The sequence below is a fragment of the Cricetulus griseus genome, chromosome 2, assembly GCF_003668045.3.
Source record: "Cricetulus griseus strain 17A/GY chromosome 2, alternate assembly CriGri-PICRH-1.0, whole genome shotgun sequence".
Classification (NCBI taxonomy): Eukaryota; Metazoa; Chordata; class Mammalia; order Rodentia; family Cricetidae; genus Cricetulus; species Cricetulus griseus.
This window is the reverse complement of record NC_048595.1, coordinates 278,818,048-278,829,630: the sequence shown is the minus strand read 5'-3', so window position 1 is coordinate 278,829,630 and position 11,583 is coordinate 278,818,048. Positions and strand designations below refer to the sequence as shown.

General features: G+C 39.4%; 1 protein-coding gene across 1 annotated transcript in view; it reads right to left on the bottom strand.

Annotated features, from left to right (window-relative positions):
* Nucleotides 1-3,373: 3,373 nt before the first annotated feature.
* Nucleotides 3,374-11,583, bottom strand: part of LOC113834251 (sterile alpha motif domain-containing protein 5) — a 192,294-nt gene continuing 184,084 nt past the window's right edge. Inside the window, exon 2 of the mRNA XM_035440393.1 lies at nucleotides 3,374-5,885. Coding sequence (XP_035296284.1) covers nucleotides 5,721-5,885 — 165 coding nt within the window. The 3' untranslated portion in view covers nucleotides 3,374-5,720. The remainder of the gene's footprint in view (nucleotides 5,886-11,583) is intronic.

Sequence of the window (11,583 nt, the reverse complement as noted above, 5' to 3'; positions counted from 1 at the left end):
TGAGGAGTGAGTTAAAAAGACAAGATTAAAGTTAAACTATAACCCCTAATTCAGGTGTAAACTGACTATTGATCTTACTGAGCCTGAGTGTTAGCATTCCCGGAACAATTATCTCTAACAAATTGGAGTGTGTGCTCAGACTACATTTGTAAATTGATGGATTGCCAAAATAATAGAATATGTTGGACTCTCTACAATTCCCTTCAAATTTAGTTTTATATTAAATTTAGAGAGCAGTGACCTTGTATTTTCACATTGTAGGATTTATTCAAATTACATTCCCAGATGTACAAATATCAATACCATGGCATCCTGTACTCAAAACACATCAAATGAACCAAATTTGGTTTGTAGTTTCTTGTTTTAAACAGAGAAATACTCTTAGCTGAATATCTGTCATTTAAAAAGACCCCATGGAGGTGTTCAGGGACAAGGCTCATTATCTGGATCCTTTGGAAGCTCCTGTTGAATTCCAGAGGTGACTGTCCTACTCTGTCACATTGCAGAAACAACTGTCCTGTCAATTTCTACTGGATAAAGTCTCCCTTCATCCACACCCTAGAAAGCAGGGACAAGAAGCTGTCTTCAGAGCCCATATGAGTGTTCTCTCAGATCAACAGACTCTGCAGCAAGAAAAGTTAAAGGCCAATATAGCTTAAGAAATGAAAGGTTTTTCCAGTAAGAAATTTTTATTTAAATTAGTTGTTACATCACTCCTTTTCTCCCAGTAACCCATCCCATGCTCCCCCAATTCTCTCTAAAATTCACTGTCTTTTATTCTTTGTTACCTGTGTGTGTGCGTGTGTGTGTGTGTGTGTGTGTGTGTGTGTGTGTGTGTGTGTAAACAGATAAATATATAACTGTAACCTGCTGACACATTTCATGTTCCTTGTATGTATGTGATTTTAGGGCTGACTAGTTGGTATCAGTAGGGAGTTCATGCCTACAGAAGACTAATTCTTACTCTTTTACTAGTTGTTGGTAATTGTAGCTTTTCATCTAGGGGTCATGCTCCATGAGATTCCCACCCCATCTACATTGGCATGTCAGTTGATATTGTGATTGTTCAGGTCTTTTTTTAGGTAGTCATACAGTTCAGTGTCCATGGGTGTGGCTTCCCCATATGGAGTAGATACTATCTCATAGCAAATGTCCTGATCTTCTGATTCTTATATTCTTTCCCTACTCTCTCCCATGATGTTCCCTGGGGCTATTATTAGGGTTAAGTCCTGCCTTTGCTTTTTCCAACCCCCTGGTAAGAAATTTGCTATCTAATAGTCATTTTTTTAAATCATAGAAACTGCACAATAGGCACCTCATACATGAAGAACCCTAGGATAGTTTCCAGCAAGCACACAGCACACAGGTAACATGAAAAGTGCTATTATATAGACCCCACAATTTGGCACTTAAAGGTTAATGGCACCTAAAGTGATTCAGAGGTCTACAGCCGGCAGCTTCTATGTGTTCAAGTTGAAGGAAGTGCATATAAACACAAACACAAACACACACACACACACACACACACACACACACACACACACACCAGTGAACAAACTCAGAGATGGATGTCAAAAGACCACTCAAGCCAAACAAAACCAACCTACAGCTCCTTCATAATGCTATTATAATTCTGTTATTGTATTTACCCAAGAAATATTTATTGACATAATTGTGCCTATTTATGGGATAGTATATAATAATTTGATATGTGTATATAATATGTAATTATCGGAACAAGGTAATTAGCATTTCTACCTCCTTAAACAGTTGTATTAGGATGCTGATACTAAATTTGTTGCCTATTAAAAAGCACAGTATTTTTTTAAAAGGAAATCTAGAAAATAAAGGCCATAGTCATTAACTAGATTCTTTCCTTAAGTGTTACATGTTTCAGTAGTGTTTTCAGACTATAATTTGAATGTAAGCTGCAGAATGGTAATTGGGAAGCCTTTTATTTGTTTCTTACAGAATATGTTCACCCACAGAGGGAACAGTCAGGATCTTATTTTGAATATAAAACTTTCAGTCTCCTCAAAGAAATGCTAGGATGATGAGCTCTGAATCTACAAAAGAACACAGAATGAGAAAGGAAAGCTACAGGAACCCCCTTCCCCCAAGAGTCCTGGATCAAAGAAAACACTCCCTCTGGCCAGACCACACCCATGGCCAAAGTTCTTAATAATTCCTCTCCTGGAGAACCAGGATCAGACACTCCTGGGCCACTCCTATGCCATTGCAACCCTTGGGTACAGCAAATGGGACTCCTGTCAATTAACACAGGAGTGTTCCTGAAGACAGAAATAGTCCCTTTCAATTTGCTTTTTCTACTAATGTTCTCCCAATGTACTTTGAAAGTAGGTAGATTTGATAGTTCAGATATATTAACATGGACAACAGTATGTTTCATGTTGAAGAAAATATTCTATTTTGTAAAGCTCTCAGATCTCTGAGTACAAATAGAAAACACAAGAGAACATTGAAAACATGTCTAGTGAGAGACTTTTTAAATTTATCAATGACCCCTGCAATAGTTAGAGTCAGAAATGTCCCCTAAAGATCTGTGTGTGTAAGGGTTGGTTATCATCCTGTAGTGGCTATTGATACGCAGGAGAACCTTTAGAAGGGAGAGAGCCTCATGGAAGGAAGGTAGGTCATTGGAGGCATGCCTTGAATGGGATGTTAGGATCTTGGTCTGTCTCTGTCTGTTTCTCTCTGTCTCTGCCTCTCTGTCTGTGTATTTCTGTCTCTCTGTGTGTCTCTGTCTCTATCTTTGTCTCCCTAAAGCTACCATGAAGTAAGCAGGCCTCTCCACCATGTGCTCCCACCATGATGTCCTGTTGCACCAGCCATGGGATTAAAACAATAGCAAACAACTATGGACTGATATCTCTGAAACTGAGCCAAAATAAATCTCTACCTTAAAAGATGATTAACTTAGATATGTTGTCATAGTTGTGGGAATCTGACAAACACAATGCCTAAGAAGCAAAGGATGAAAATCTTCTGAGAGGGAGTGGATGATCCAAGGAGTCAACGTTATCTCACCAGCTTTGGGGATTTTGTGCAGTTAGCCAACTCCCAGTGAATAAAAATATTTCTACTAGCAATCTGTGTTGTAATTTAAGAAAAGCAGTGCTCAAGAGAAAAATGCCATGCTACAGGGTTCAAGCAGAGGGGATTTTTATTAGGGGAAGGGTCATAAAAAGGGGGAAAGGGGAGGGGGAGAGAACAGCCTCAGTGACAGGAGCAGCAGGAGAGAGAAAAGAGGAAAGAGGAGAGAGAGAGGGAGAGAAAGAAAGAAAGAGAGGGAATGGGAGGTAGGCAGGGCGTATCCTGTCAGAACCCTAAGGGCAGGCCAGTACAGATGCCTGAATACTAATAATCTCCTGGCTTGAAAGCAAGTTGTCTATATCTTGCCATCTACAAAATGTAACCTCCCTATGGCCCATGGTCCCAGTGTGGTTTGTAGCACCCCCCAAAACTCACATTGAGGTTTCAGCCCCAAAGTGGTGATACTGAAGGAAGGTAGATTTTAAGGGAAAGAATTAAGGCATGGGGATCCCTCTCTTGGAAAAGGTTAATGTTGTTCTTACAAGTTGAATTTGTTACTATCGGAGAATGTTATCATAACATAGGGAGGCTGGGTCTTCCTTGGGCTACTGCTGCCCCCACTCCTCTAACAAGCTCATTCATATATATATATTCATTCATTCTTGCTATATAATGCCATTTACCATGAAGCCCAGTGTTGAGCTCCTGGACTTCCAACACTGTGAACTAAATAGACCCATTTTATTGATAAACTATCCAGCACCAGATATGTTACAACAATTCCAAATTGACTAAGATAATATATCCTACCATATAGGTAACTCATGATCAGCCTTCTCTCTTAAAACAGAACCTAACACCAGAGACTCTATTCCATGGTGAGCATGGAACTGAAGAAGCAAATCTCTCATTTTAAAAACTTACCAACCAGTTTTAAAACTCAGCATCTCCCACTAGCTTCTGTTAGTTGCTTGTCCCAACCTCCCAAGAATCTAGATTAAGCCTTTACCATATGGACTTTGGGAGGACATGTAAGATCTGAATGGTAGCACAAGGGACAAGAAAAACAGACTAGAAACTCCACCACCCTATGGATGAAGAGAACCATAATGGCTTTACTCCATGACTAATCTGAACAGCCAGGGCTTTTCAATAATCAGGGGGCCTCCCAAAGAACCAACTGCAGATTCCAGCTTCCTCTATACTCCTTTCTCATGAGACACAAGCTGAGTTTGTCATTCTCCTGAGGCTCACCTTGCCTGTCACCACAGGCTGCAGCCCAGCTGTGGGTGGGGTGTGTGATGTGCTTAATCATGGTGTGCAGAAGAAAAGGTTTCTAACGATGCCCCAGAAACTTAAAAAATCAAGTTGGTTCCTGTGTAAACATCTAGACCAATGGCTTTCTTTAGAGATTAGAATTTCTACCAAGTCTGGGCCACCAGCCATTGGGATGCCTTTAGTACCAGTCTGTCATGCTTTACTGTAGACTTTGGCTTCAGACTCTTGTGTGAATTGTTCCATTTTCTGCCATAGAGAAATGTTTGTAACAGCAACCCCACTTACTGTATGTAAGATGTGAAAGCTCACAGTAAAATCTCAAAGGGTTTTATATCTATTCTCCTTCACTTGTACAAATTCTACCTATACAATTCCTATTCCCATAGTTTACCTCTTCTAGGTTAGAAATATCAGTTATCGTGGTTGTTTATTTTCTTAGCTTCTTCTGTTGTTATGATAACACACTCTGACAAAAGCAACTTCAGAAAGAAAGTTTTTTTTTTTGTTTGCTTGTTTGTTTGTTTAGCTCACTGTTCTAGGTAGAGTCTATTATTTGAGGGAAGCCAAGGCTGCAGGAGTGTGAGGTAGCTGATCACGTCATAGCCACGGTCAAGAAACAAATGTATACTGCTCCCCATTCCTCTCTCCATTTCATATAGTCTAGGATCTCTTGCACAGGGAATGGTACCATCTGTGTTCAGATGTGTCTTCCCAATCAGGTAAAATGGCTCAGCAGGTAAAGGAACTTGAAACCAGATGTGATGACCTGAGTTTAATCCCTGGGAGTCACATGTGGAAGGAGGGAACTGACTCCTATAAGTTATCTACTGACCTCCAGACATGTTCTGTGATTTTCCCAACTCCCGAAACAATAAAGGCTAATAAAATGTTTTTGTTTAAAGAAAGATGTTATTATATCAATTAACATAATCAATATTACCACAGGCATGCCCAGAGTCCTATCTCACAGGTGGTTCTAGATTCTGTCAAGTTGACAATTAACTCTATCACTCTCATGAAAGAAGAGTCTATATTTGTAAGGAAGTATCTGGGTAATATGTGTACCATATGGAATCTGTACATGCATCCTACAGTGTGGGAAGGGCTGGGTGGGAGAATTCTGTTTGTGAACACTCTATTCCAGCTAAGAGACACATAGAATTCTCCTTTAGCTCCAGACCACCTTTGTTTCCACCACCACACTATACCTTGTGGTCATTTAAGCCTCCTCTCTAGAACTGCTTTTATTTTAAAATGCTGGCTCTATAGACATTCACCAAAACAGGCAACCTAAATTTATCATTGTCCTAAAAGAAGGAACTGGGTTTTTTGTTTGTTTGTTTTGGTCTTTTTTTTTTTTTCAGATGGCTGTAATACAAACATCACCTTCAGCATTCCAGCAAAATAACACAAGATGAAACAAAGTATTCCAGAGACGTGTCAATACATCTTCTCCTAGTCACCATGCTACAGCATGGGATGGAGATGATTAAATTCACAGCTCCAATAAACAGTGTGCAGATTACTTCTTGAAGGGAGCCACATAACAATACCTGGAGCGTAAAAAGAGAAGATGAACTTTAATTAAGTGTTGCCACTAAAGTCATACTGAAAAATCACAGTGAAAGCAAAGACCAGCCCTTTACGAATAGGGAGAATGTGCTGCCATGTACAAAATGATGACTTTGAAACGTATGTTATTTATTAAGATAGCATGTGTGCTAAGCATGACAATACATATGCAACACATAACATTCTAGCAGAATATAGTACCTGTAATAGATATATTCCAAGGCTAATCCTCTGAGAAACTAACTTCATTTTTTATATTTATTGAAACATTTGTCTTTTCTTAAAAATTCAAGTATTTGTATAGAATAAGTCAAAATTCATAAAGGTCTGACATATATTTTAAAATTAGTAAATGGAAAGACTTTTAAATCTATCTACATTTAAATCCATTAGCATTATAAAGACATTGAATTGAAGGGCAGGTTGCAGTTTAAAATTCACATATTCAGTGAGGACATATGAGTTAAGAAAAATGAGATATGAGGGGGAAAAACTTGTTTTAAACCTAAATACTAAGACACATGCCTAAAAATTAGGTTTCTAAATACAATATTCTCTGGGTTGCTTTGGTCAGAGTAAGAAAATTTCAGTTTTCTGTCTGAAAGAGCCTTGCAAGCTATTGGGTGCTAAGAAATGACCCATGTATGTTAAAATCAGTCTCTCTGTGGCTGAGCCCACCATTCCAGGTCCTGTGTCTACAAGTTTCTCTGAACTCAGTAGCTGTTCAATGAATGCAAACTGTAGATTCTATCACCATGGAAACAAGACCCCCCCCCCCACACACACTAATGATATTTCAGATACTCAGACCAAGTTCAAGGGAATGATAGTGTTGATACCATCTGCCAAATGGTCTCCTATGCTCAATCTACACCCAGTGTCACAGTTCATTTACTGTTGTCTGTGGATCAAGATGTAGAACTCTCAGATCCTTCTCCAGCTCCATGTCTGCCACACTTCTTGTCATGATATTGGACTAAACCTCTGAAACTGTAAGCCAGCCCCAATTAAATGTTTTCCTTTATAAGAGTCATGGTGTTTCTTTACAGCAATAGAAAACCTAAGACAAGGCCCATGATTGTACTGAAAGGGAGAAGACTTTAAAATCAAGATGCAGAGCCAGCCCTAGCTAAATCCAGTTACTGCACAGTAAAACACACAAGAACATAGGCAAACAGAATGGGGGGTTTCCAGTTAAAGGAAAGAATCTGTTACCTGGTCTTTCTAGGAAATGCATCAGGTCTATGGAGGCGACCCACTGGACCACCCTATAGACAGATGTTCACATACCTTGAACATCTTGAACATAAAATCCAAAGAAGCTCCCCTGGAATGGAGAACAATATTGTTCCCCTAATGTTAAAATAGATTGTATATCTGATAGTTTTAAAGTTTTATGTGTTCTATATATTTTAATTGAACCAATGATGCTCCCCTGGGTCACATTGAGCACTGAGTTTTCTAGAAACTTTGACATCTCCACTTAGATTGCACAGCCACCACCTCCTCTAGACATTAGACACATTCAAGGATCCTAGCTGAGCTCTCAACATCTGAAGTCAGAGGACAGTGAACACTAATAGATTTCAGGCATCACGTCATGGGGGGCAGGGAGAAGTTATTTTTGATATCAATCAAAAGCTAGGACGACAACAACAAAAGACCCCCTTCTCACATCCTGTGCCATTCCAACAGCTGTCTTTGACAACTAAATATCAAGTAATCAAAACAAGCGTTAATTAGCACCAAGCATTTACTATTCATTCAGACAGGCCATCATCTCTTAATTATCAGACCAATAACAGAGTATTGATCACAATTTGTCAACCTGGGAGTAATTGAAACCAGTAAAAGAAGAGTGGAATCCCTGAGAAAACAATAGGCTTTTGGTTCAGAAACACTTAATCAGCTTTTTTTTTTTTTAATCCTACCTCTCCATCAATAAATGCTTTTCATATAATTGTTGCTCTTTCAATTGTGCTATTTTTAATCATGTGATTTGGTATGGACATATTAGGCACATATATCATTTTGTCAGCCAATACCAAGCCATGATGGAATTAAGAGTTAATACCTTGCTAAAACCCAGATTAGGTGTGTCTACCTATGTACATTGTCTTAGAATAATGCTAGTTCATGTTCATTTTTCATCTATTTAAAACCAGTTACAGATTGTCTATAATGGGATGGCTAGCTTTAATTATTAAGATAGTTGTATTTGTCTTCTACATCTTAATATCCAATGTAGAGACTCACAAAGTTGTTACTTTCACAAAGAGAAGCAAAAACCCATCATTGCTGTTGCCTGATTGCCTTCATCAATGTAAGACAGTGGTTCTCAACCTTCCTAGTAATGTGACTCCTTAATACAGTTCTTCATGCTGTGGTGACCCATAACTATACAACTATTTTTCATTGCTACTTCTACTTCTAATTTTTCTACTGTTATGAATCGTGATGTAAACATTTTATATGTAGGATATCTGATATGTAACCCCTGTGGAAGGGCTATTCACTCTGTAAAGGGGCCATGACCCATTCTTGCAAAAACACTGACAGTCATTTGAAAACTAAAGAGTGGAAAAAATCAGTTTTACTGGAATCTGAAACTTATTCCTTACTATGTGATTCCTTCTTCAGCAATCATTTCTTTGAAAACAAAATCTTCACAATAATTTTTGCAAAGAAATGGGATATGTTAATGAACACACTGACATGATGAAAGTGTGACTAAAGTCTTAGGGGGTTCTGGGTTTTGGCTGTCCCTGTGCTTATCTCAGAAGGGAAACAGCACCATTTTAGCCACACTCTATGGTTAAAATGCATAACTTTACTGATTTTGGACCCTTTCCATTTTAGATGGTGAAAACAGTGCACAAATAAGTTCAAATGTCAAGGGACTAGAGACTAACTTAATTCATTCAACTAACATTGTCCAAGGGAACAACTCCCCCCAACTCTCTCTCTCTCTCTCTCTCTCTCTCTCTCTCTCTCTCTCTCTCTCTCTCTCTCTCTCTCTCTCTCTCTCCAGGGGAGGTGTTCTATGTGTGCAAAACCTTAACAGCTCACCTGAGAACTGATTCTCACAAAGCTTTTTCATAACTACTTGTGCCTATTTTCTGCCTGAAGAATTTCCATAATTTTAAATCCTAGAAAAACATGACTCATTACTGGGAGTGGTGACATAACATGAACTCCAGCAAAGCCTGGATAAAGGAGAACATGCAATCATTGCAGTAGTTACTGGAGTCCTACCTGGAGACCTGGCTGGCTAAGTGAAATTAGCCTTTGACTTGCCTCCCCAGAGACTGTTCTTGGATTCAAGTCCTGGCTGGAGTGACTGAAAAATCATTCTGACCACTGATGTGCAAAAGGCCAAGGTGACGTGAGGATGGAGGTCTCAGGCCAGTTATTTCAGCACTGTACTCCCCCATCCCCACAGCATAGCAAATGCATACACTCTGCACAGGAGCTACACAAAACCCATGGTCCTAGGCAAAAGTAACACAAAAACTAATACTGATGACTTAAGAATTACACATATACATAACCCAAGTAAAGTACTACTAGGGAGATGTCCCAGTGAGGAAAGCGCTTGCTGTGTCAGCATGGGGACCTGCACTGACATCTCCAGCACCCACAAGATAGACGGGTGTGGAGGTGCATACTTATACCCCTAGAGCAGATGTAAGGGAGAGAGGCAGGAAGATCCCAATGTGCTGTGGGCTAGTCAGTCTAGTCCAAATGTCTGTCTCCAGGTTTATTGACAGACCCTGACTCAAAAGGATAGGAGACTGAGCAACAGAGGACACAGCTGATGCAGGCCTCTGACCTCCACACACCTGTCCATGTGCAAACTCACTCACACATGTATACTACACACACACACACACACACACACAGAGAGAGAGAGAGAGAGAGAGAGAGAGAGAGAGAGAGAGAGAGAGAGAGAGAGAGAGAGAGAGTCCTTGGTTGTTTAATCATTGATATCCCTTTAAGATCTATGGTATAATAAAGTAACGTCTTTGTTGTAATGCACTTAATCCAAGAGAAGTACAAATTTGCTAAAGTCTTTAAACACAAAATATTTTCATTTCCGAATAGGCTCTGACTATAAAGGAAACAAAACCTAGAAACATTAGAGTAGACATAGCCTCTTAGATCTATCCACTAACAAGATGTAACCAGCTAACATCTAAAGAAATGCACACAAGCACCCAGGAGCGCTACAGCTCACCTTCATAAATGAAAGAGTTAACAAGTTTGGTGGGTTTCAAGAAAACCATCCTGCTAAATTACAAATTACAGCCAGCTCTGGGTTTCATTGAAAGTGAATAATTCATTTGTACCCTAAATTTCATCTGTATATCTGATTTAAAACACTGCTTCCAACAACAGGTGCATATCCATATAAATGACTTTGCTGATTCTTGGAGGAAGGCTGATTGCAAGCAGAAGGGCAGGGAAAGATTTTGCTTTTTAAGTCAGAGCTGGAGCTCTCTTAGCAGGATTCCCCAAACAAATACCTTTGCAAAAAATATTATGATATTGGGAAAAACAAGACCTATCCTACCAGAAATAAATCTGAAATAATATCATATTCATTTCTCATAGCAAGTTACATACAATACCCCAGTCTCATCACTTGGAACTATGTAAGGATCCAGAAGTCACCTTAACAGAATTCTACTGGTTGCCTTCTGCGAAAATTCAAGCTTCATATAAAGGGGTAGTAATTTAAGAATGGCTGACACTTTCCAGGGACGGTATTACTGACTCCTCTATTTCAACTTCCATATTTGATTTAATTTGATTAGAGAAGTAGTAACGAACTGGAAACACTAACTCATAGCAATCATGCATGAGAGAATTTGCCCGGCTGGCTGGCAAGCCCTGCGCATGGGGCAGACTTTCAAGACTATTCCCTTTAAGATGTCTGATTAGGCGACTATGATTGCAATCACTAATAACTCAAGGGTCACAGGACTGCTCAGATGAGCTAGAAAGCTCAATTACACAGCAAAATGAGGGACACTGGCTGATGGCCCCCATCCTCCTTAAGACATACTGCATGCCAATAATTGCTTTTCATCAGTTCTCTATTTAATAGTAACATTTTGTGATTTTGCATTTTCATTTGGAAAAAAGAAATCTCCTTTGTCCACAAAGCATTTGGCTGTGTGAGTTTTCACATCACCAAAAGTCTTGTTTTCTAGCTTCAAAACCTTGGAGCTCAAAAAGAAATTAAACACCCTGGCAGATGTTCTCTTTGTAGTTACACGGTTAAGTTCAAGGTCACAGGTCTGGCTTGTTACCATGCCACCCTTTAGAAGAGCAGTCACAGAAAATGAAGCAATGAGAAAAAGGCCCTCTAAATTCTGATTGTCACACTGTGGGAGCTATAATGAGAAAGAAAGAAAGAAAGAAAGAAAGAAAGAAAGAAAGAAAGAAAGAAAGAAAGAAAAGAAAGAGGGAGGGAGGAGGGAGGAGGAGGGAGGGAGGGAGGGAGGGAGGGAGGGAGGGGAAGGAGAGGGGAACAGAGGGAAAGAAGGAGGAAAGGAAGGAGAAAATAAAAAGTACAATAGGAATATATACATATAAACTTTTTTTTTGCAATAGAGATGAGGAAGAAAACAGAAATTCTAACTTTGTGTTACTCACTGCTAACTTGCTCTTGCC